Below are 27,500 nucleotides of genomic sequence, written 5' to 3'. Positions count from 1 at the left end.
TGATGAGTCAGCTGTTGGCCCATTAAGAATTCCAGTAGATCGTACCTGTGCAGCTCCTGTTTGTCTCATCTGTCAAAAACAAATGAAAAGTAAATGATATTTGTGTGGTCTACAGGGAAGAGAATCAAGGAATCTTGATTTGACTCCAAGATTTAATTTAATTTCTCTGGGTTGAAAAATGCCAACTTTGGAGCCAGGGATGCAGCTCAATGGCAGTACCGCACCTGCCTGGTAAGCCTAAGGTCCTGAGTTCAATGGGGGGGGGGGACCTGACCAACTTTGAAAACAAGAAATTATGCTTGTTCATTTTAGGTAAGTTTCTAGAAAAGTAGAAATGTTTCATTTTAAATAAACATACCATTAATAATGAAAAAATAAAGGAGCTGAAAATTATAAAAAACAACTCGGAAACTTAAATGACTTTTTCCCAATCATAACGTAGGAACCTCAGAATTTCATTCTGTTAGATGTATGCCAAATCTTCCAAACTAAAACCAGTCCTACAAAACCTCACCTCAGTTTAAGATAGCTTATGAGTACTAAATAATTTAAAGAAAACCTAGAATACATGTGAAGTATCATACAAATAAATAATAAAGTGTTCAAAATTAAATTTATAGCAGTATTTTAAGAAGCACAATCACTAGATTCTATCAAATATCAATAGAAGCAGAATGGAGTATAAATGTGCTCTAAAATGATGCCACAGTCAATAAAAATACTTGAAACACTAACAAATTTTAGGGAAAAAAAATGCTATACACACTTGGTGTTGTTGCATTAAGACAAATTGACTTTCCAGCTGTTCTAGCATTAATTTCTGTGCTGGATTTAAATTATTTCTATTTGCGCGGAGCTGTTCCAAGTGCTAGAAGAAGAAAAAAGGAGAATACAGTCAAAAACATATCTAATAAACAAAACACTCTCAGCAACCATTTTCTGAAATAATTAAGACAAACTCTGAACTATTTTGTCAAAGATTCTGAGTTTTGACCAATAACTATCATCCAGGATAAAACCCTTTAAAACGCTTGAGACATCTAAGTAAGAACTGAGGATTCATATAAACAAGGCTTACTATAATGTGATCTTTAAGAGAGATGGGCATAAAATTTTACTCAATATATTTTTCAATATTCACATAGAAAGCTCTTCAAATTTAAAAATTCATTATGACAAATATGCACTACTTGGAATAGGAAGTTTGCCAACAACCTGAATGTAAAAAATGAGTAATCTGCTTAAACAATAGTAACATCTAATAAAGAAATATGATGTAACCATAAAACAAGTTCTTTATATAATGACATAAAATGTTCTATAAAATATATTATTAACAGCACATGATACACCCCCTTACCTGTGAAAGATACCATCCAAAATCCCCAGTGAATACCTAAAACCACGGCAGTAGATCTAAAATGTAATGCCTTTTCCATCCAAAGTAAGCTGCACACTGTGGCTGTGCATTTTGAGGTGTAACAGTAAAACTAGCACAATTTTTTTTCTTCTTCTTCACAAGTTTACCAATAAAACATGCATTCTTACTGTAGAGTTTAGCAACTTGAGCATATGATTTCTTTCTTTTCTTACAAAGTAGGGAGCTTTCATTTTTTCACTTAAAGGAAGCATTCTGTGGCTTTGGCATATCCAAATTGCCATCACACCACTCTTGTGCTTTGGTGCTATTAGGTAAAATAAGGGTTATTTGAATACAAGCCATTGATACTCAACAATTGTTTTGATTAATGAGATGGCTACTATGTGGCTAAAGGGCAATTAACATGTATAGTGTGGATATGCTGGATAAAGGAATGATTCATGTGCCTGGTAAGATGGCATGGGATTTTATTATGTCACACAGAATGATTCAACTTAAAATGTACCAATTGTTTATTTCTGAAATTGTCCATTTAAATTTTTCAAACTATAGCTGACTGTAGGTAATGAAAACTTCAGAAAGTAAAATTACAGATAAATGGTAAACTATTTGTGTATATTATTTCATCAGTTGTAGTAAAAGACAACAATAATACATGAAAAGGGGTAGGCAAATTTGCTTATACATGTACAAAATACCTCTGGGAAGAGAGATAAGAAACTTAATACCATCTGTTTGTTAGAAAGGAAACTGAATGAGGGCCGAGGATTTAGCCCAGTGGTTCTGCCTACTTCGCAAGCGCAAGGTCCTGAGTTCTATCTCTGGTACCAAAAATAAAACAAAAAACCAAAAACTGTACTTATAGAAAGGAAACTGAAGAAGGACTTGGAAGGAGACTTTATCCTTCCACTGTACTCTATAGTTATGCCTAACACAATTTCAACCATGTGAATATATTATTTGTTTAAAAAAAAAAGAAAGAAAGAAAGAAACTAAAAGCAAGCAAAAGAAAAGAAAGATCTCCATTATTCTGGTAAATATAGGTTCATTTTACTTATATAAATATTGAGTTTAATGCCATTCAGATTTAGCAATTAATATTTAAAGAAATTAAAGTTTACTACCTCTACTCCTTTTCTAATAGAAAAAATAATTTGTCAAAAGAGTATCTTACATACCTGTAATTTCTGTGGTGTCAAACACCATGAATGAGCTTGTTGCTGTACTGGAGGATGTGACACAGCAGGGCCACCACTCCAATTATCAGAAGTATTCTGAGGAAAATTGATTTGAAAAAATTAAAGAGTATCTGGTTAAATCCACAGAGTTAACAATAATGACTAATGGAGACCAAATGACTATGAATTGGAATATTTATATATATGAAAAATTATAACACTACATTATTTTTAGATTTTTACATGCATAAACTTGGAAATCATAAGTTTAAAAAAATATTATTTAATAAGCCACCCAAAAAGGCCCACCCCTAAACTATGGCCCAAATGGCTAGCCTAAATATCACACTGTCTACTAAATCCAACATTAAATTCATTTCAATGTCAGTAAAAAGTGATGATGAAAAGTGTCCTGAGAGCTTAACGGCAGGGAGATGAATAAAATGATTTGATGAATGCAAACTTATCCCTACTTTCTATAGTTAATATGATTCTAAGATTTAGGATGGAGAAACTCAAACCTTTCACTCTTTGATGTCCACAAATTTAAAGTAAAGGACAGGAGATGCTCCAGCTGCACAATTTTAGGGCAGTTGGGAGCTTCTTTTTAAATTGGGATTTGCTATTTCTCTAAAGCATATACCTTTGTTGGACTAGATGTTCTTTTCCTCTTGGCAGGACTGGACAGGTCATCTACTTGGCTAGAAGGAATCATGTGTAGTGGCAAGGATTGCTGTGAAATTGGTGTTTGACTGAGGCCTAATACAGGTTCAGTATTTGGATGATGAGGTTTACATGCCTAAGAATCACAGAAGGAAGACAAAAATAGGGTTCTATATATTCTTAATTCATTCCTTCAAATTATAAAACTTTACAAGCTACATGTTTTGCAAAGCTATGTGGACATCGCTGATTACAATTATTGAAAATCAAAATAAAACAAATCAACGGAGGAATGTGTACCTTCCTTTGAAAAACTTGCTTTAAAAATTAAATAAACCACTGCAGCATTATTTTAAGAAATCTTCAAAATCATGAAAATGCACAAAGGTTCTAAGTTGGTACCCCAAAATTTCTTCCCGTATCAGAGGGAATTTTATTTTGATCTAGATTCCCTTAGCAATTAAACCAAAGGCTTTCATTAATAAAAGCCTCCTATGCTTAGTTAAAATAAGCTTGACCACTACAGATTGAAAAGAACCCTTAAAGCTGGGCACCTGCAGAACATAACCCAACTTCTCACCTGCTGTGCTGTGTTCATGGCACCCTGCCTGGAGGTAAGCTCTGCGGGGATTGGTAGGCTCCATGCCTCCTCAATACTAGGAAGTAATTTAGTTTTATTCTGTAGACTACCTTGTGGAAGGTTACACAACTGAGCCTAGGAAAAATTATGTAAAAAGCAAATTTAACACAAGCCTACTTGAGTAAGAGCAAGTCCACTAAATCTTCCTAAATGGTATAACTAAATGTTTCTTAAAGAAAATAGATTCTAGACTTGGGGCTTTCAAAAGATACTAAGTATAAAGAGGGTAACCGGAATATAACCTTTGTGAGAATCAAAACAAAGCTGAGCTCTGTTTTCAGAGTTCTCATAGCTGTCTTCTAATGAAACTCCAAGCCAGAGTGAAAGACAGTGTTTGTGTTCTTTTCTTTAAAATGCTATGACAACTTAAAAATGTAGACAGTACATAGAAAAAAATTATGCAAATTAATATGCATCAGTGTAAATGTGCAAAAGAGCATATTTTAAAATATTGCATATCTTACTTAAAATGAAAAGTGAAATAATATTATAAGCTATGGTATGTTTACAAAATATGGAAACAGATTATAGACATCAAAACACAACTACACGAACTTTCCAGCCACCCTCCTCCTGCCTGTGTCCTGGGGAAATATGTGGTTTTAAAAAATTGCTACTTAAAAATTTTACCTGCAAATACTTAATTCTTGCTGCAAGTGCAGAGGTATTACTACAACTTTTGCTTCTAGTTGCATTTAAGTAGCATTTAATGGCATCCTGAGGCTGGTTGCAGGATTCATAGAGAGTGCCTAGATCCATCCAGGCTGCAGCATGGCCATGGTCTAATTGCACAGCACAAATATAGGCTTGTAAAGCATCCATAGGCTGATTTTGCTGTTGATATAGCACACTAGAGAGAGACATTAAGAAAAAATTAAGTCAAATAAGAACTTATTTTCATAACATGATTTAAACTACAAAGGACATTATACGTGACAGAACAATCGTTGTATATCATCTAAATTACCATTACTTTTATACAAAGTCTTACCCTATTGAACACCATGTATCTGCACTTGCTTCTGATTTATCAATAGACTGCCTATAAGATATAAAGGCATCCTGAACTTTCCCAATACTTGAATAGCACCTGAAAAAACAGACAGGGGAAAAAAAGTCAAGAAAATTCCATTATTAATCAGTTTAATTTTTTCTGAAAGGATTATCAAAGCAAATGCTTTTAAAGATCCAATAAGCTAATATGTACATGTGTGCATATATAAGGAATTGATAGTGTATATTATAATTAACCCTTCAATAAACTATATTATACTTTGTCATATAGGTGCTAAAGTATGCTGCATTAATAAATTTTATTAAATAAATGCTGCATTACAATATTGTAATACTGAAAGCTGAACACCTCCCCTCCTCACTCATATATCTCGATGTCTTACTTCCCCATACAGTCAAAATATGAAGTAAAAAACAAAACTAAAATGAAAACAAAACACTTTATGCTGGCAAGATTTGGACACGTGCAAGTACCGAATAGTTTCTCTAGTGTGAAAAACTGAAAGTGTAAATAAAGATCAAAAGGTATAATAGATAATATAAAATAGCAAGAAAACGTCTAAAGGGGAAAGTGAAATAGGAGGAGTTGGGTAAAGGAAAGAAGGGAATGGAATTTATATGAGAAAAGGAAAAACTACAAACATAGTCTTTGTAAATAGGGAGGGGTGGAGGGGTTGAAGGTAGGGCAGGGTAATGGGGAAAAAAATAAGAACCAAGACATATTACATAAAAGCACAAATTTCCAATGATGAATGTTATACTGTATACGTAAAATATACCAATAAAATTAATTTTTAAAAAATTGCAACCAAGGTTGTTGTGATCTTCTGGCCAAAAGCCTAGCTGAGCTCTTCCATTCTGTTCCTACAGTTTCTAATAATTTTTTTGGTTGGAATGTACATGATTTAACTGCTATAATCACTCTATAACTTAATTTCCACTCCCTGAAAGTGGTGTTCATTTACAATTTTATACAAATTTAGTACAGAATGGGAAATGTAATTAAATATTTTTCTCCAGGGCTAGTTTAAAAAAAAAAAATCTTTGGGTCAGGGATTCAGCTCAGTGGTGCCTCTGCTTGCCCAGCAAGCACAAGGTCCCGAGTTTGATCTGGGGTACCCAAAAGAAGACAAAAAAAAAACAACAACACTTTTTTCAACACTGAAGGTAAAGATTCTATAATTAATAAAAGACGCAGGCTGGGAATTTAGCTTAGCAGCACTGTGCCTGCCTCGCAAGCTCAAGGTCCTCAGTTTGATCTCAGGTAACAAAATTAAATAAAAATAAAAAATGCAATTATAACATAATCTCAAACTAAGTATAAAAATAATATAAAAAGATAAAGTATAATATTTAATGACTAGTAAAGACAGCAAGGTAAGACTGAAGTTTCAAAGATATGACATTTTTAAATGTAGATGTACCAGTTGTATACATGGATAGCAGCTGAAATCATAAATCTAGAAATTATCTTGAGACTTGGAACCAGAGGGAAAAGAAGAGAAAAGAAAAAGAAAATAACTGAAAAGAAAAAAGAAAAGAAAAGCCCAGTCCCCAACTTGAAGGACCTAAAATTTAGTTGAGGATTTAAGATATGTTACAATGCCATATTAAATGGCCAGTATAGTCAAGAAGAGACCACTATGCATTGCAGGATTTAGGAAAGGGAAATGGGTAAGAGATGTGAACATATATAGATGTGTATTTAAAATGGCAATTTTGCCAAGCAAACAACATGGGAAAAAATATAGCTACATATAGAACATTTATAATAAGCTAACATTTGTCCTGTAATTCACTTATTTTGGAACTTAAAAATTAAATGTATTTACTTGCTCAAACACTATTATTTTTTATCCTAACGGTTATTCTCTGAAATTTTACTGATATGTGTAATTTAAGACTGGGAATCACTGATTAAGGTAGTGACGAGAAGATATTTTAAGAAGGTTTGATTTATGAACAAAACCTAATGTATTTATAAGATAGCACAGATAAAAAACAATAAAGAATTTTCAATCTAGCCCAAGAATACTCTGAAGTATGTTTCTCTAAGAAAGAGAATTTCATGACTGAAGTAGTTTAAGGGCTATTAATCTGTTAACAGTGTATAGGACAAACTGGAAGAAAAGTAAGTTATGTAAAGTAAAAGAAGATGGCTACATTCACTGATTTGAAACAGGCCAAAATTGAAATGAAAGTCTCAAGAATAAGAGATGTGAAAAACAGGAAAGTAAGGACTGATAGAAAACTCGATGATTCATTCATTGATCGATTAATAAGCAATGGCAAACCTTGTAGAGCTTTCAAAGATACAAACAGCCTGCTGTGATACACATACCACAAGTTCGCCACCATTGGATTAGATGTCCACAAGAATGGTGGCTACAACTTTTAAAGTCTAATTAAACACGAAAAAAGAAAGGGGGCAAGCAGGGGTATATTCTAGTTCAGTGATAGGGCGCTTGCCTAGCCCATACAAGGTTGTGGGTTCCATCCCTAGCACATGAAAAACAAACAAACAAAAACTGATTATTTTGGCAAAAGGAAAAGAACCAGCTGGTTTAAGGAAGAACATGATGCATGTGGTCAGAAAATGCTGATTTTGACACAAGGTGGGGACATTAAAATGGGAAGTGTTAGAGAACAGATGTGGTCCTAGAATTTAGAGTTAGCTTTAAGTATAGATAGCTTTAAGTGTAGAAATATAAATTTAGAATTTATCTATATGGTAATGAGGCTATGAAAAAACATAGAACACCTATGAGAGAGGTAAAAATTAGTCTGAGGAATTACTATCTTGTGGACTGAAATGTTAGTGATTGAGATTTTTAAAAAGGCAGTTTCACACAGCATCTGCAAACTATTTTATGAATAGTGAATTCATGTAAAGGAGTCAGCAATAATGGCAAACAGGAACAGACGCCAGACGGAAAAGGAATGCTTAAGAGATAGTAAGTAGAAAACACGCTCCTTTTGTTGTTAAGTTGAAGCCAAATTTCAGATTAATAGACAAATTTGCCTAACCATGAAGAGAAGCAGTATTTCACAAAAACAATGCTTCTATATTCTATTCCTGCAAAGTAGAAAACCAGTGTGCCCAAACAGAAATATCCCAGTCCAACCACCAACCAGTTCTACTCTAATAAAACTAGGTATCTTCTACTCAAAAAAACCAGCCCCTCAAATATAAAGACCCAATTCAAAAATGGGCATCTGAAATGAATAGACATTTCTCAGACAAAGAAGTAAAAGCAGCAAGTAAATATATGAAAAAATGTTCCACAGCACTGGTCATTCGAGATGCAGATGAAAACAACCCTGAGATTCCACCTCACACCACAAAGAATGGCTGCTAATCAAGAAATCAAACAATAATGAATGTTGGCGGGGTTGTAGGGAGAAAGAAAGTCTTCTCCATTGTAGGTGCGAGTGCAGACTGGTGCAACCACTATGGAAATCAATATGGAGATACCTCAAAGAGCTGGGACTAGAGGTTCCATTTGACCCAGCCATCCCTCTGTTGGGTATCTTTCCAAAAGAATTAAAGGAATCATACCAGAGCGATATATGCACACCCATGTTTATAGTGGCAGTTTGTAATAGCTAAAACTTGGAAACAGCCCTTTGTCCATCAGTTGGAGATTGGATAAAGATGTGGTTTTTCTATAAAATGGAATACTACTCAGCCATAAAGAATGAGAAATTAGATTCATTTATAGGAAAATGGATACATATTGAGGATATACTCCTAAGTGAAATAAGTAAGTCACACATGTGTAAATACCGAAGAGTTTCTCTGGTGTGAATAAACTGTAATAGGACCTAAGATCCTAATGAGATAACTGACATGGTGAAATGGGAAGAAAAGGGCTAAAGGTGTAGGCAAAGTAGGAAGGGTAGAGGAAAGGTAATAAGGGAAAAGAAAAAAATGTGAGAAAATGAAAAGATGGAAATAAAGTGTTTGTAAATGGGGAAGGGAGGAGGGGGTGAAGGGAGGGCAGGGACAAGGGGAAAAAATGAGAACCAAGACCTGTCATGTGAAGGTACAAGATCCCAATAATAATGAATGTAACTGTACTGTATACCTAAAATGTACCAATAAACTCAATAAAAAAAAACTAGGTAGGTATCTTCTGAGATAGTTTTGTATACTAATAACAAAACAAGCAAAAGAAAAAAAAAGAAAAAGAAAAAGAAAAAGAAAAAGAAAAAGAAAAAGAAAAAGAAAAAGAAAAAGAAAAAGAAAAAGAAAAAGAAAAAGAAAAAGAAAAAGAAAAAGAAAAGAGCAAGCCCCGGGTGAACTGAGTGAATTGCCTTATCCCTTCCAGTTCTAACATTCTATAACTCTTTGAGAACATGGTCAATGATTGGGGTTAGTATGCAGAATATCTTAATACAATTTCACTTTGATATACACATGCTCAATATGAGCATTCAATCTTCAACACAGAGATAAATGAAGAGCTACATAATAAAAAGCCTCAGAAACAGTATGACCATCAAATCCCAAAGTTTCTTAGTGACTCCTGAGGTCTTCGGGTGCAGCTTTAATAACTTTTTGTTTGTTTGTTTGTTTTAGACAGAGTCTCACTATGTAGTTGAGACTGACCTGGAACTCACTACGCAGCCCAGGCTGGACTCGAACACTCAGTGATTCTCCTGCCTCAGCCTCCCGAGTGCTGGGATTACAGGCATGCGCCACCATGCTCGGCTCAGCTTTAATAACTTTTAAGATACAATTTATTTATAAAATTTTCTCACAATGAAATGAATTAGAAGCAACATAATAGAAGACAGTGAGAGAGGATAAGCAAAGATCAAAGAAAGTATAAAACAGAACCAAAATCATATTATAGATGAAAAATGTCTAAAATGTTCATCTTGAACCCAAAAGCAAGCTCAATTGTGGCAAGTATTTCTTATCTGACAAGTTAGAAAAATGCATATTTGGAAAAATTTCCCAAAAGATTTAATGAAAAGCATCTCAATAGTTCAGGATATAAAATAGTTAACTGCAGGGCCAGAGGTTTAGCTCAGTGGTGCCACCACACAACGTCCCAAGTTTGAGCCCCATGACAAAATGAATAAATAAAATAAAATAGTCACAGCAAGAAAAGGGAGGGAGGTGCAGTGTTGGGGGGAACTCAGTGGTGCCACCGCCTGACTCACAAGTACAAGGTCCTGAGTTTGATCCTTGGTACCAAAGAACAAAACAAAACAAAAAAAACTATGCAATTCTGTTGAATGAAACAAAAAATATGGCATTGATAAAAGCAATTTTAGACGTAGCTCATTATATATTTTATAAAACTAGAAGTTAAATTTTAAAACATTAAAAAGTGATCCAAACTATTATAATTTTATTAAACTATTACTTTTTATTATTTTAGGTTAAAAGGAACATGTTCTAGCATGTATTTCTTTTAATCTATAAAGAAATTTTCACATCTAAACCTTAAAACCAGAGGCAATAACTAGACACCCCCCACACACACTTCCCAGTGCCAGACCTCTTTCATAGGCACTACATGCAGCCTTACATACTGCTACAGTAACAGTAGTAATGGTACTACCTCAAATACAAATGGAGTTTAGTTAGTTCATTTATTTCATCATTAAATAGTCATTTTTTCAGACAAAAAGGGGGCTGGGGATTTAGCTCAGTGGTACCGCCACCTGCCTTGCAAACACAAGGTCATGAGTTCTATCCCCGGTACCCCCCCCAAAAGACATAAAGATAACAAGTTGGTGACATCCAGTTTCTCCTCCAGAAAAAGATAAAAACAAAGTTTGTACACTCAACCTTTATTTAGGATCAGCCCAAATTAGACAACTTTATAAGCATGGGGAGGGAATAAACAAATCCCTGCCCCAAAAAAGGTACCTTTCCAGTCAACTCATATTGTACATTACTAATCAGTAATCAATATTTTTAAAGGAAAGATCATAGTATCATTCACTTTCATCTAACCATACTTTGATAAATTTTAAATGAAATTATATAAACAAACTCAAATGAAATGTTCCTATATAAAAAGAGCATGAAAAAAACTTAAACCAAAAGAGGACAGTTTCAAAAGAAATCATAAAATTAAAATCTTTGGTCTAGGAAGGCACCTAACAGGTAAACTAATCTAAAATTTCTCAACCACAGATTAAAGACATTTGGAGCCAGGTAATTCTTTGTTGTAAAGTGTTATCCCATGCATTGTAGGATATGCAGCAGTAGTGGACTCTACCCAATAACTAGATGCCAGAAGCATTCCTCAACAGCTCCCCTCACTAATAGCCACTGATTTAATACAATCCTATTATAATACTATAGCTTAAAGGAAAATTGAAGCTTCATGATTTAACTGTATCGATAATTCTACAAACAGTAGCTATACCAGTACTTAAATCCAAATCTTTGGATCTTTCTACCATATTATAAAAGTTAAAACTGATTAGGAAGCAAAATGTAATCTGAAGATGGTATAAAAATATATCAGATATCATATACCTAAAGAATCCCTGAAGCATTGTGACATTCAATGTTTGAAAAGTATAGAGACAATTTATGGACTCTGAAAACTATTTTCAAAACATGCCACTTCTTTCCAACAAATCCAACAGTATTATAACTACTTTTCTGTAACATTTCAGGTAGAATTGTGACTTGAGATCTACTATTAATCAAGTATGTCTATTCTATTGGATATATTATTAATCAAAAGCATAAATAAAAAGGCTCTACTGGCTACCAGTAGTTACTGGGCAGTTAAATTCTTTATTCTGCTAAGTGCACCTAAAGAGAAAGTAGAAATCAGAATGAAAGGTATTTGAATGCTTTGTTGAAAAATTAATATCTGATAAAACTTTTTAAAAACTAGCAATAATTCTAGTCAAATGAAAAGTCACTTAAGCAAAATAAGAAATGTCATGCTAGAATAGATTATGAGAAAAATCACATTTAGATGCTTCCTTTCACTATGTAACTTTTGTGAATCATTGTTACAATGTACTATATTTAAATGAGAGAATGCATTATTCAGAATACAAATGCCAAGTAACTTAGGCGAAGAAGGGTCTCATTATATAGTGCAGGTTAGTCTTAAACTTGCAATCCTCCTGTCTCAGTCTTCCAAGTGCTGTGATTATAGGCATGTATCACCACGCCTAGCGGTAAACTAAGATTTTAAATTATAATTAAAATCTCTTAGCCGGAATAGACAAAACCAAATACAGATGTCTGATAAGTCTCACCTTCCAAGGAAATACCAGGACTGGCCAGAATTTGGATCTGCTTCCAATGACTTTTGGAGATACTGAATAGCATAACTTTCCTTGGTGGCTTTATCTCCCAAGAGATCCACAGTGTGATGCATCCAACCTATAGTAAATGATTTTAAAATATTTACATACATTACTTAATTTTTCTTCTGTTTTTAAGAACACTAAACAAAAGACAAATAAAAATACCCTTTTTTGTGCCGGGGATTTAGCTCAGTGGTGCTGCCGCCTGCCTCGCAAGCGCAAGGTCTCAAGTTCGATCCCCAGTACCAAAAAAACCACAAAAAATGCAAAAATAATTTTTCAGTCAACTTAGTGATTCAGTTTGGAGTACATGCTCCCAAATTTTAGAATTGCCAATTCGGGCAATAAGAAAGTCTGATTCTCACAGTAAGGTAATGTCAAGCGATGCAGAACTTTTATTCAAGACAAATTAAAACAATTTTAAATACCAACAGTAGATTATACACCATAAATACTCTAATAATAGTGTACCTTTTCACTGTAAGATTTCAAGTATAACTCTGATTTCAGATCTATCATTAATCAAATATGTTCATTATAAAATAATAACTAACAAGGTTCTACTGGCTATGAATAGTCATTTTCTAGTATTGATACTTTAAAAAATTTCAAGTTATAAACAAGGAATATAAAATATTACTATTTTATGTAAAAATGAATGTATACCTTAAGAATCTCCAAGACACTGTATTAACCCAGTACTTATCTCCAAGAAACAATGACAGTTCAGATTAAAACAGATCAGTTCTTCCCATACTGCTCCTTTTATTATTAGAAGGAAAAGATCTAGAGTAACAGGCTCCAAAAGGAGCTGCTCTAGAGGCAGCCATAAACAAGTTAGAAGGAGTTATATAGCCATAAATTAGGCTCAGCATTCTTCTATTCAAACCATGAATAGTTTACTTTTATATTCTGAAATTTGATAGGCCACTGCCAAAGAAACCATATGACTTATGATTCACAAATAGCTCAAACCAAAATCATTTCAATGTATTTCTTAAATTTAAAAAGTACATGCATTTTTGCTATTGACTTATTTTCAGTGAAACTGAAATGTATTAAAAATTGAACAATTATACATAGTGTGAATAACAAACAGTTCGTATTTAAAGACTAGATGAATGAGTAAAGTATTTTAAAGGCACCTCACTTGGTCGCTTTACTTCAGAATCAAAAACATTTTTACTGTACTGAAAGCTTATTTTAAAGATACAAATGCACACGATTCAAATACCATATAATTCATTAAATATAAATATTTTCATCTTCTTTAATTCTTTTTGGTGGGGCAGGGACAAGAATCTCTCTATGCAAGCAGGCAGGCCACAAACTTGCTATGTAATCCAGGCTGGTCTCAAACTGTGATCATCCTGCCTATGGAACTCCTGAATGCTGGCATTACAGGTATGCATCTCCTGCTTGATCGTCCATAATTCTTAAGAGTACAGACAACTCAAGTAAATTTTTAATGGATAAAACTAAAAAACAAAGGTTTTATATGAAGGTAATATGTTCATTTTGCATAGCCAATCACATGATATTAATAAATCTAAGTTTAAAATTATATAAAAAATAGTTACATTATGAAAACAACCACATACAAAGTTGGTCAAAAATACATGATTTGTACAGATCCACCTACCAAAACAAAACTGAAAACACAATTCAAATACAAAATACAGGGGAAAAAAACCCTTAATAATTAGGCAATAAAATGAAATATTGAGGAGCTACTTCTGTGTCTTCTTGGTGATAGTGATACATAACATCCAAATGACCAGATTCCCTCAAGCTCAATATAAGAATACAACCACATACTTATAGAAACTATAATGTTAAACATAATACCGTTTTTAGATAAAATGTTTCAGTTTCAGTTTATCAATTAGTATCTATAAAGATAAGAAAGTAAGCTCACCAACCACTAAGTGACTTTTGGCAAATCAATGAACTTTACTAAGTAAATATATGGCATGTATTATGGGTTAAATACTAGGAAAAATTTTGAAAAATTAAAAGGATCATCAGCATTAAAGAATCATACTAGGATAGACTAGAAAATGGACAATGCTTAGCAGCGGTAGAAAGATGTTGGGTTCAAATTCGTTTTATCAAATTTGCACAAAGAAAGGAAGGGGATTAGAATACACAAACTACACATTTGCCACTCCTCACATGTTAAAAAAAAACATAAAGAGAAATATTTATAAAGAGCTACATATATGTTATTACATACCTAATTGTTGCAAAACAGTTGCTTTTACTTGTGCAGAAAGATTTTCTGTCTGCAAAAGTTGTTCATAAGCTTCCTTTGCAGAATGATACTTTCTCTAAAGAGCAGATTTTAGAGGAAAACAAAGTTATTATAATCTTTAAAGAACTATCTCAGATACTAAGAATTACACAATACTAAAAAACCAACTAAAAGGGAAAAAGTACTGACTTCATTACTGAATATTTCTTTAACACTAGACAGCTTTGAATAGGCCATGTTTCAGGGTACCTAACACCAGTAAAATTACCATTCACTATGGCAAAATATCATTAAAATATGACCATTTAGGAATTTGCCAACTCTCACTAAGATAGCCTTAACCTATTTAATAAGATAAATGATTCGACTTTATGTAATATTAATAAATAATTGAGAGGAAGAAATAGTCTACCTCTAATTGTATAATCTGTCTGCCTAGAAATACCAAATTTCCAAACAAATCAATAAACAATTCAGCACCTGTCAAAAATGCTTGAACAAAATCTGAAAAAGTGAAAAATATGTTTTAAAGACAGTTTCTCATATATAAAATATCCTATGAAAATCTTTACAATACTATGATCTTAAATACATCAAAACTCCCATTGTTATAGTCTATGTTTGTAGTATTTAAGGTTCCATAGGCAAATCTCTAAATAAAATCATTTATCCACAGTTCTCTCCTCAAAAGCACTAATACAAGTGAAAGCCATCAGTCATAGTCATAAAGCTTAAAGCCAACCCAAAAGGAAAAAGCCAACAAAACCTTATAAATATTACCTTTAAGATATAATCAGCACCAAGGCTTTTATTAATATTACTACTACTCTGTAACTGCCTAAGAAAACAAATCTTTAAAGAAAAAAAAGAATAGGTAGAAATATAAAAGTAGCTGCATGAACCTCAGGTAAATCACATACACCATAATTCAACAACAACAGAACAATTGATGTAAAAGAGGTATTAACCAGTATTTCCTACTACAGGGCTGTTCTAAGGATTAAATGAGATTAGTAAATAAATTGGAAATAATTAAGAAGCTATATGTAATTATTTCAAAATAAGAGGATTTTAGAAAATTGCTCACTGAGATTATAAGTAGTTATTAAATAAATTTTATTCATCAGTCAAACTTGTTGCCCCAAAACATTAATCTGGCCTAAATATGTTAATTACTGAAGGATAAGGAACAATTTATTGAACTGGTCAAAAAACATTTGTTGAATGTCTAACACGTAACAGGAATGGCTGGGACTTCAGTATACCGAAGAATACACACAGAAAACAAAACATATTGTGCTATCTGCAATAATAGTATGATATTTCCTGGAGCAAAAATGACCTCATGTTTAAAGTACTAGCAGGCTGTGCAGAAACTGCAGGCACAACTTCAAAAAGCCCTTCCTAATGACCGACTGTATCCTAAGACAATGGAGAACTATGGAAAGGTTTCAATTAATAAGGAAAACCACCTTTGTGGAATTATCTCAACAGATGTTAACATATACTCCCAAATACTAGTACAATAATAAAAACAATGTGAAACTTGAAAAACTGGCTGCATCAACTTGGGAAACAAAGTTAGACATCTGTCTCCTATCATATTCCAAAACAATGGCAAATGCATTCACTAAAGACCTAAATATGAAAATTATAAAGCTAAGAAGGAAATATAGTACAATATTGCATGGTAATGATGGGAATTAAATGTGTCCAAAGCAGCACAAGTTATAAGGAAGAGTAAAGACTTCATTCAAAAAGCATAGGCAGAAAAACCCAATATATAAAGGTGAAAAAAGAATGTGAAGCATACAACTGTAGTAATCAGAAAATGTGAGTATAAATGACACACTATCTTCTCCCCTTCAAATCAGTAAATAAACAAAGTTGGGTAATTCTGAATATTGTAGAGATGTGAGTAAAGAACACTCATGTCCTACTGAAAGGGGATTTGCTTATGAAATGAGGCATACAAATATGGTGTACAATCCAGCAATCTCACAATCCAGCAATCTCACTCTTGACATATATATGCCAAAGAAAATAATGTTCCAATGGTACTGTTTATAGTAACTGGAGAATTGGGGAACAACGTAGGTCTTTATCACTATGCAAGTCAAGACAAAATAAGTTGGATGCTTACAGTAGAAATTAAGTAGCAATTACAAATAATGTATGAAAAGCAACATGAGTTTATCGCTAACAGTGCTGGGTAAAAGTTTTGCCTCTTGTAATGTTGAAGTAACATCCCTGACAGTTTTAAATTCTAGATTAAATAAATATCAATGTCAAAAGCACCAGAGAAAGATCAAAATCAGGCTTAGAACCAGAAAAAAAGTACTTAAAAAGAAATGGCCCTGAGTTAGTAACCTCCTTTTTGTGGATCTTTACCTGCTCTAGGGCCCCAAATAGTGTTTGGCTGGATGAAATTCAAATAGAAACCAGCAATCTTACTAGCCTAAAGAGTCATAGGACAGACTTTGAGGCTACCAATAAAACTGGAAGTAGACACAGAAATTCACAGAAGGAGACAGAGAGAGGAAATATCAAATTTTACATATAAATACTGTGCAAATCTCTGTTTGACTGCACCACAGATGTCAAGTAGCCTAAAACAAGTGAAGAGAAATTTTGGCTGCTACCTGCTACACAAGTGATGAACTTGAGAGTGTTAACTGAGCCAAGTTAACAAAACACAATCTTCAGAAAAGTTCTAAAGAATCACTTTCTATAATTCATTATTCACAATATGTAAGAGAAAACTACAAGGCTTATGAGAAACCAGGAAAATTTTAGTCATATCCCAAAGAAACAGAAACTAACAGAAATCAAATGTGAAATGACTCAGATACTGAAATTTGAAGATTGTAAAGCAGTTTCTTTAAAAATGTTTCAGACAAAAAGAAATAAATAGTAATAATGAATGGAGAGTAAATCACTCTCTGAAAGAAACGAAATGAAATTCTATAATTAAAAACTACTAATTTAAAAATAGGTGAATTGAATAGCAAAATTGAATTGTTTAATAAAAAATCCGTGAGTTTGAAAATAGATTTACAAAGCACCCAGATTAAAGAAAAGTAAGCAATACAAACAAAAACCCCACCATAGATTAAAATAAAAACAAGATGCACCCAAGATGTTTGAAACAGTAACAGTCTATGATTTGTGTAACTGGAGTCCAAGATGAGAAAAACAATAAAGCAGAAAAAAAGTTTACAATGTAATGACTGAAGTTTTTCCAAGCCTGATGAAAGGCATTAAACCCTAGAGCCAAAATACTATTGACTAATCTATGAAATTTATTCTGATTTCACCAATTCGTCCTTTTCTGGTCCAGGATCCAATCCAAGACCCCACATTGTGTTCAGTCAATAATGTCTCCTCACTTTCTTCCAAATTGGGAAAGATGTTCAGGTCTTTGACTTTCATTACTCTGACACTTACAAAATATACTGGTAAATTATTCTGAAAGATGTCCTTTTGCAATTAATAAGTTATCTGGTAGGGAGATATCCATCATTTATAGCAGTATGAACTAATACATTTTATTCTGTATCTTAGGCTCCATCACTATAATTATTTGTTTCTTAACTTTTATTAGATTTGGTGATTAGGAGTTCCCTGGTTCCCTTTCTTGAAGAATAGTATTTAGACACTAAGATCTGAGCAATAGTGTTGGAGAGAGTTAACTGCTTTAAGTCATCTTAGCAAATAAATCTAGAAAATATATTGATGTTTATATACATAAACTACATACCCTCCTACATCTACTTCTATCTACTATATCTACCATAAATTCAGACTGATATCTACAATTCCAACCCAATATCAGAGTTCAGCAGAGCCTTTCTTCTTTATCTCTAAGTTCTCTCCAACAGTGACAAGCCTGGTTGATATTCTATAACCTATTCATTTATTTATTTATTCCTAATATTCACAACAAGTAGCTGCAGAATTTCTAATCTGTACCTCTGTAAGTATAGCACAGGATTTTTAAAAATAGTTCTTTTTGTCTGTTTTCACTAGCGTCAAAATATTGTACTCAGGGCCATACAAAAATTATGCACTCAGAGAAGTTCTGCTCCCTCCACATCCCTATTTCATTCTATCCACAACTGACAGGAAACCAATCCCATTTATTGTTTAGCTTTAGTATTTCTTCTGCCCAAATGACACTCATATATTTTGTTTTACACATGTATATTTACTTTTTCCCATAAAAATACACTCTTTTGCATTTGTATTTCTTCCACTTACCAATATATCTGACAAATGATCTATTCACATGCCAGCACCACACTGATTTTGTTTTTACAGTGTTGGGGATCAAATCCAGGGCTTCATGCATACTATGCAAATGCACTACCATGAAACTAGATTCCCCCACCCTATATACTTTTAATTATGTTTTACTACATATTTTATATCTAATAGGCTCAGTTATTACACATACAATTTCCACCTACTCTTATCCATGCTATTTTAGCATATTTTTTCATTTCAATTTAGCTAACTCTTTGTTGGTGTTTTATATTGATGTTTTTGTGGTACTTATAAATTAACTTAGTGAGAACCAAGATCATTTTTTTTTAGTTTTTTGAGACAGGGTCTTACTATGTAGAGAGACTGACCTGGAACTAGTGCTGGAATTATAGGCGTATGCCACCACGCCCAGCTGAAACAAGATCTTTATACAAGTTAGTCATAGTAACTCTTTCAAGTTTATTTCTAAAGTGCTCACTTCGGCAGTACATATACTAAATTTATTTCTAATATCTAATTTACTTTGCTGATACTGGAAATGATTTTTCCCTAATTCACATCTTAACTGGTTTTCGTTGTTAACAGGTATTAATTTCTGCATACTAGTTTATACTTTTGATTGACTTATCTAACTGCATTGGTTAATACCTACAGACCATCTAGGTACAAAGTACAATAATATGGAGTAACAGAGATAATGGGCCTCTTCTGTCTTGCTCTTGATTCCAGTGAAGATATCTCTAGTGTTTTCCCTCAAGTAAAATATTAGCTTCGAGCCTAAAGAAATCCTCAATTTCTACACGCAAGAATGATCTTATTAAGAATGTCAAAGGCTTTTTGAGAATTTATACTGATACTTATTTGATTTTATATTTAGTTCTATTCTAATTCATGACAGAAATGGATTTCCTAATATTCTGTCAGCTTTATATTTCTAAAATAATATGACTTGATCAAAGTATACTGGCTTTTAGATGCAGCACTCTTTTTAATATCTCAATATTTTTAGCTAGGTGTGGTGGTACACACCTGTAATCCCAACACATAAGAGGCTGAGACAGGAAGATTCTGAGAGTTCAAGGCCAGCCTGGACAACACAGCAAGAGCCTGTCTCAAAAATTAATTAATTTAGTATTTTTGTATCAATATTCATCAGTGATAGTAGTCTGCATTTTGATTCTATATTTTATACTGTCTTTTATCAGGGTTAGGTATCAACGAAATACTTGCTTAAACAGTGATTTGAACATATTTACACATCTTCAAGCAGCAATATGCACAATTGTCAAAAAGTAGAAATAACTCAAATGTCCATTAACAGATGAATAAACAAAATGTGGTGTATACACATAACAGAAAAGTATTCAGTCTTAAAAAGAAGTGAAATTCTGACACATGCTACAACATGTTCAAGCCTCAGAGCGTGCAAAGTGCAGTAAGCCAGATGCAAAAGGACAAACATGATTTCACTCATGAGAAACCTAGAGTAGTCAAACTCAAGAGATGGAAAGTAGAACAGTGGTTGGCTGGAGTTGGGTGAACAGGCTAATGAGGAGTTACTGTTTAATAAGTAGTTTCACTGTGGAATGAAGAAAAAGTTTTGCATATGGACAGTGGTGATTGATGGCTGGACAACATTGTGAATGTACTTAATGCCACTGAGCTATATACTTTAAAAATGGTTAAAATGGTAAATTTCATGTTTTATGTATTTTAAAAAATTTTAAAGCACTATGGCCTATAGCTAGTTTTTATAATCAGGATTTTTCATTTGCATTTTATTTTAAAAATATGCTATAGACATCAAGTGCAGAAAGTACCATTAGTATAATCAAACACATTATGTCTCCCAAAGTCTGGTGAAGAAATACTCCATAAGCCCCACCACAAAAAATAAAAGGGAAAAGGAGGTAATAGCAAGTTAACCTTCATGTTCAAAGAGCACTGGAATCATTTGGTGTTTAAAGACCTGCTAAAATTCCCCTGAAAAAAAAATCTGGGCATGGTACTTTCTACATAATATAAATAATTTTATTTCTTTATGAAAATTACATTTTTAAAACCTTTCTCATTCTAAAAAGGTCAATCTTGCTAACCTATATTCCCTGGGAAATAATTCCTTTCATTTAGGTTTTCAAATTCACTTGCATAGAGGTCTGCAGAAGTAGTGTCTTATGATTATTTTTTATGATAATTTTAATTTCTTCTGTTTCAATGGTTATGTTATTTTGTATATCTATGCTTTCTCTCCCTTTTATACCCTGTATCAAGTTAGTTACTGGTTCATCTATTGTGTTAACTTTTTCCCGAATACTAAGATCTTAACCCCACAGGTTTTCCTCTCCTGTGCACATTACTATTTGTTTAAAAAAAATCTTAGTATTTCCTCCCTGACAATATTATTCGTTTTCTTGGCAGTGATTTTACTTATTTTATTAACCAATTATCTTACACTGAATCATCCTTCAATTATGAAATAAATCTTGTTCTATTCATGACATTGTATAGCTGGAATTTTTCTTAAAATTTTTAGAATTCTGTAACATACACAAGAAGCTATAATATTTAGGTAATAAGTTAATTGCTTGATAGAAGAAAATGTTAGAAATGAAACTAACAATTCTTATAAACAGTCTTATCCATACTAGCATTATTATAACTATTCTTCAAGAAGTCAAATCATTACAATACATCTGTGCAAAGGGATATATAATACAGTTCTATGATCACTGATATAATATTATGTTAAAAATTACAATAATGTCAGAAGAGACCATATACATTTTACTCATCTGAACAAAGAAAAACAAGAAACATGTATACATGTGTGTGTGCTTGCATGTATGCACCACACACACACCTCACTGAGTTTCTCTAAAAGAAAAGGAAAACCACTAGCAACACTAGTGGCTTTAGGGAAAGAAATATGTGCTAGGGAAATGGAGGGAAAAGAATCTTCAGGACTTTTCATTTTGGATTATCCAAAAATAACTAACATTTTAATAATACAATGGAAGGGAGAAATCCTAAACCTTTAAACTTAATAAGAATTAGGAGGGTGAACTATTCAAATTATTTTATTAAAATAAAAAAGCTAGTTAATATATTATTAGAAAATTAATTCATCACTATAAATGTTCAAAAATATATTTTAGAGTATAGATATACAGAAAAACAAAGTTATCTCTGGACAACACATATAGAAATCTAATTTCCAAAATCTACTAAGACATGAAGAGTTTTGTCTATAAGAACAAAGAAAATAAAAATTCAGGGATGGAGGATGAGATCCCACTATAAAATTACCTAACCCTAAATGCATATGATTAATTTTAAGCAAAAAGGAGTTTAAAAATTACTATGCCTCCATCTTTACAAAAGGCCTTCTTTTTAACATTAAAACACTATAAGCTTACTATCACAAAGCTATTATACTTGCTAATACCTCTGAATGAGAATGACCTAGTAACACATGAATGCACACACACAAACAGGCACACAGACATGCACACACACACACACACACACACAACACACCTTATACCTATCAGCCCCAGCTAATTATACCACTAGATCAAGTCTCCAATCAGATCTCAATCCTAATAGCTCCAGAGGCCTTCTTTAACTACACTACTTATTCCACCATTATTCAGTTTTAATTATGAGTATATTGTTTAATGTTATGAAGGAAATGTGGGGACAGGGCCCAAAGGGATTACAAAATGATAATAAATTTTTTCCTTATTAGTGTGACAATTTCTTCCTATACAGAAAAACTTCCTTTGAACTTAGTTACCTAGCAGTAGCCATTAACCATATACAACTAATTAAACTTTTAAAATTCATATTCATAAATAAGGTCTGTTAGTATAAACTCATTTAACTATAATAAAAACTACATTTTTATAGGTAGGTAAGATAGCCATTTTACTTTCCATATATTGTTACCTGAAAAACAGAATTCTTGTTATAACCACTAGAGTTTTCAACATTTTCACGTTTATAATGTGTCATTTTCCTGTCTGCTTGTCATGGGTTTTGTTTTGGGTTTAATCTAAATGATTAATAAATTTATAAAATAAAAGAATCAGTGATTGGAAGAGAGGACCCTGTACCCATATTACTTCACAATAAGACCAAAAGACCACTTTTCATGAGAAATAATGAAAGCCAGGAAAAAATGGAATTAAAATCTTGAAGTCGTCAAACAGAATTACAACTCTAGCAAAAATATTCATTAAAAATAAAGGTTAGAAAACTCATGCTTCAGCTATAGACAAATCACATCAAGAACTAGAAAAGCTGGCATGAGAGTGGGGTTGGGGTGGTATAGGGTTAGTCAGAATTCAACCTCAGTGTGCATCATATCTGATTCAGTGGTATGGGAATGCGGGGTATTATTGGTGGTACAAAGGATTAGGATTATTAATTTTTTAAAGATCCTCCCATGGCTTTGACTTTTAAGGTTTTCTAATATATGTAGCTGGATTTAGGAACTACCAGTACAAAGCATCTGAGTATATCCCACAGCAATATACAGAATGGGTTGTAGCAAGATCTTATATCTTCTGGGTATGAGTTTACATGCCTTACTGTTGTACTTGGATCAACATAGCAAAATAAAAATTATGTATACATATAACAAACAGTATTTTTTCTCTAAAGCTGTTCTAAGGTGTATGTTATGTACAACTATAGTTAACCTAATATTCAGTCTCATATAAACTTGTCTCCAATTTTCTATAGTACAGCCTAAAGTAAATATACTTTATCTTTTAATCATAAATTGAGCAAAATCTACCATTCACAAAACAAAGTCCTAAAACTGAAAAAAGTTTTTTGAAAAAAAAAGTAGTTATGAAAGTAATGGTAATGACATCCAGAGGTGACTCTAATACGCCTCTCAAATAGTGACATGTAGAGGAGCTATTTTAATCTTAAGAAAAAGTCAAAGAAGCTACTATATAAAAACAATGCAGTACAAGTACCTGGAACGTTTTGAAAAGAAAATGAGGCACTGTGCATCATGAATAAGATAAATCTTAAATATAGCCATTTGAGCTTACAAATCAAGTTTAGAGGCAAGTCATATGAAATGAAATGTCTATGTACATAGCAAGCACTCCATAGTAACTCACTAACTCATTTGACCACCTTTAATGACTATAATATATAAAATTTATGTAAGACCTAATGCTCAGTACTGCATTAAAATTATCTGCACATATTTAATTTCATTAATGCATGAAATGAGTGATAGTTCATTTTTATTTTAAATCGGGTAAGTTAAAACACTTACCTGGGTTTCATATAAGTGGGCAATGTGAAACTGAACTGCAAAGGATGATGGAAAAAAAAATCAGTAATACTACAGAAGATTTTGGGGAAAATTAAGTAATAATAACATGAAATATAAGACTTAATAGCATAGCCTATACTATACAGATTTAATAGCAGAACACTCAGTTACTTTTAATAAAATTTACAAACAAGAACACTAAAGAACAAACAGAAGAAACTTCAAGTATTCTCTCATCAAAATAAAACTTGTCAATATAATAAATCAGCGTTTATCTATAGCAAATGAGAATCTTACGAAATTCAAAGTGATAACATTAAACACAGAGAAAAATCTTCGTAATTTATACATTTTGAAACATGGTATTTAGAAAATAAGTTACGAGTAAACACAGTAAAGTTAATATTTAATAAAAACATTATACCCCAATAAGCCACTAGATTTTTTGATATATATTTCATATAAACATAAAGATTTTATAAACTATGATGACACTGCTAATACAAAGAGGATATAAATGTTTTCTTTTTTGATTCTTCAGAATTAGATAGACTTCATTTAAAAAAATATGTCAAACCACTTGGAGGACAAGTTTTAAATAGTTCCAACATTAATGAGTATACGCTGAAGATAAAATTAAAAACAAAATATCTCAGCTTTTATTTCCAACTCTATAACTAATCAACAAAAGCAAAAATTGACTACTGGCTACTTAAATATGAGTCTGCAAATCTTTCAAAACTATAGTTTAAGTGGACTTTTAAAAAACAAGGTTCCAAAGGTAACAGGGAGTGTGGATCTGAACTCATTGATTCCTGTAATTGTAAGATACACTCAAAAGCTTCTTAAAACTACAGATTCCTGAGGTTATGATTCAGTTACACTGGACAAAGGCTTCCACTTTACTTAGTTCTGTGAGAAATTCTTGATACCTGTCCCCTAGGTGAGCACCTGGGAACTGCTAAACTACATAACTGTAAGTTAACTGTTATATAAGCAAGATAGCAAACAAAATATATAATGAACTTTAAAATCATATAACAATTTTGGATCAAAAGTACATGTCTCTCTAAGTTAAATATCACACATTAAACATGGAACTGAATTAAGATATCCTCCTTAGAAAACGAAAAACAGCTTTTCATGAAAAACACAAAAAAATAATAATAGGAACTATACAGATGTGGATGTGTGCGTTCCATGGGCTTTTCTTCTTCCTCACTCCCTACTCTAGTGTAGCTCTCCTTCAGGCACCAGTCAAATCTTACCTCTTCATATCATTGGAGAAAAGCTATTACAGGTTAAAAGAGTGAGGAAGAGATGAAAATCAATGACCAATCCCCCCCACCCCCAGTCGTCTTCTTCTTTTTCTAATAAAGACAGCAAGAAAGAAGGAAAAACAATGATCAGTAGCTACTTGGCATCTGTACTACCACTCCAAACTCCTCTAGCTCAGTTTGAGGCCTTAATGAAAAGGATCTCATTATCTCATGAGTGACTAAATCCAATGTCATCTTTTGGACTGTGAAAAAACACTATATATTTACATTCTTAAAAGTCCTCTTCAAAGTGGAGCATAACTGTATAACTAAGTAAAAGCTCCACCTGGAAAGTCTTGGCTGAAATAAAAAATTTTAACAAATTTTGCCACAAGAAGTCCTGAAATTAAACTTTACTCAGAAGTTAATATATCAATTTTAGAGTAACAGAATTAATACTAAAAGAAACAATTTTACCTGAAGAGGCAATCATATAATGAAGTCTCACATTACCATGATTCTACTTTTCAAAACAATAGTTTGATTCTGAATTTCAAACTGTAAATAACCCCTCCTAAATAGTTCTAGAAACAGTAAGGATATTTATCTAATTATATAAATTAATTAAGCCATAAAATATCCCCTAAGAAATGCTTTTAAAAGCTCACTTTGCTTTTTGTAATTTGCCCTTTTTTGGTGGACCCAGGGCCTTGTGTACATCAGGCAAGTCCTTACCACAGACCTACACCCTCAGCTCTGTAATTTATACTTCTGATCTATCACAAGAAATATGGAAGGATTTCAAAGTTGTCAAAGACTGTGGCATATGCAAATCAATGATGACAAAATAATTCAAAGAGAAATAAGTTTTACAAAGACAGTAAAGAGGCTGGTATTTAAAACAGTAATACAGTGGACCCTCAAGTTACACCAGGCCTGACACACAAACAACTTGGATTAATTAAGCTAATGGAAGATTCATCTGCCTCTTGTTATCTATAATGTGTACCCAGAGAAACATCTGGATCTCAGCTTACTGACTTACAAGCAACTTGATAGAGTTTGGGAACAGATAGAGTTTGTAAGTCAAGGGTCCACTGTACTGGCTCAAAGTAGGTATTCTACAACTGTTGGTGCTCTGTGAGACAGTCACCCTTACCATGGTTACCAAGTAATTATATACAATGCCTAAAAATAAACTATGCAAATCAAATGAACTATAGTGGCCTAAAAATTCTAAAACATGTGCCCTTTCACTAGAGTGAACAACCTTTGAGCACTAAAATTTCAAGAAACTCATCAATCTGAACTCCTGCTTTCCCTCTCAATAACCTACAGATGGACACAATAGACTTGAAGATGCATTCATGATGGCTACAACTGTTCTTTTCAAATTAACATTAAAGTTTTCCACCCTGTAGCACTCATTTTACCCATCAGTGTTTTCCTCACAAGAGTAATGATCTACAACTGAGATATAACCTTGACAGAGGATGTTTTGACATTTATGAAAAGAGACTCTCAAAGTTACTGAAACCAACAATTAGTGACCAAAGTTAAAAAACTTTTAAGTTACTAGATAATAATGAAATAAATGAAAACAAGCTGTTTTCTTATGCCACTGAACTAATTTTGAAAAAGATGTTAAGGGTCTCTATTTTATGATTTATATAACCTGAAAAAACAAAGAAAAAATATGAACTAGCACTTTATAAATTGCTAAATCAATGAATCATATCTCAATCTAACCTTATCTTAGAAACTGAAAAATATTGTTGTACTTGTTATTTTCTACCATTTATTCTGCCAATACACTGATCACTACCAAATTCTGAGTTTTGTTTAAAGAAAAGAGAAATCTTTTTACATTTTTTACCCCTCTTCTTCAGGAAGGGGCCTTGGTAGAAGTATAATTGATGAAGGGAGGCATGATGGCTCACCCTAAAATCCCAACACTCTAGGAGGCTGAGGCAAGATGATCACAAGTTCAACCCCAGTTTGAGCAGGTAAGCAACTTAGCCAGATTTTGTCTCAAAATAAAAAGTAAAAATGGGCTAGGGGATATAGCTCACTGTGAAGGCCCTGGGCTCAATCCCTGGTACTACAAAAATAAAAATGTAACTTGAAAAAGCAAAAAGGGTCTGGGGGTGCTTCTCAGTGGTACAGCTATTGTCTAACATATGTGAGGTCCTGTGTTCAGTCTACATTATCTTACCACCACCAAAAAAAAAAAAAAAAAAAAGGGAG

The 27,500-nt window shown here is 32.7% G+C and overlaps 1 protein-coding gene across 6 annotated transcripts in view; it reads right to left on the bottom strand.

The window, feature by feature from the left end:
- Nucleotides 1-27,500, bottom strand: part of Kdm6a (lysine demethylase 6A) — a 201,215-nt gene that overhangs the window by 41,157 nt on the left and 132,558 nt on the right. For 2 of the 6 annotated variants that reach the window (XM_010628377.3, XM_010628375.3), the window contains exons 7-15: nucleotides 23,995-24,029; nucleotides 14,412-14,505; nucleotides 12,125-12,251; nucleotides 4,854-4,952; nucleotides 4,493-4,712; nucleotides 3,803-3,937; nucleotides 2,560-2,655; nucleotides 767-868; nucleotides 1-69 (exon numbers count right to left, since the gene is read on the bottom strand). The exon at nucleotides 1-69 is cut by the window's left edge and continues 327 nt beyond it. In XM_010628377.3, the coding sequence (XP_010626679.1) occupies nucleotides 1-69; nucleotides 767-868; nucleotides 2,560-2,655; nucleotides 3,803-3,937; nucleotides 4,493-4,712; nucleotides 4,854-4,952; nucleotides 12,125-12,251; nucleotides 14,412-14,505; nucleotides 23,995-24,029 (977 nt within the window). Of the gene's footprint in view, nucleotides 70-766; nucleotides 869-2,559; nucleotides 2,656-3,202; nucleotides 3,359-3,802; nucleotides 3,938-4,492; nucleotides 4,713-4,853; nucleotides 4,953-12,124; nucleotides 12,252-14,411; nucleotides 14,506-23,994; nucleotides 24,030-27,500 lie in introns of all 6 variants that reach the window. The other 4 variants (XM_010628371.3, XM_010628373.3, XM_010628374.3 and 1 more) reach the window with 4 other exon arrangements.

Source organism: Fukomys damarensis, unplaced genomic scaffold (genome assembly GCF_012274545.1).
Source record: "Fukomys damarensis isolate Sample0158 unplaced genomic scaffold, DMR_v1.0_HiC HiC_scaffold_39, whole genome shotgun sequence".
In the NCBI taxonomy this organism is placed as follows: domain Eukaryota; kingdom Metazoa; phylum Chordata; class Mammalia; order Rodentia; family Bathyergidae; genus Fukomys; species Fukomys damarensis.
Note: the sequence above shows the minus strand (reverse complement) of the source record. Positions and strands in the feature narration are given on the sequence as shown.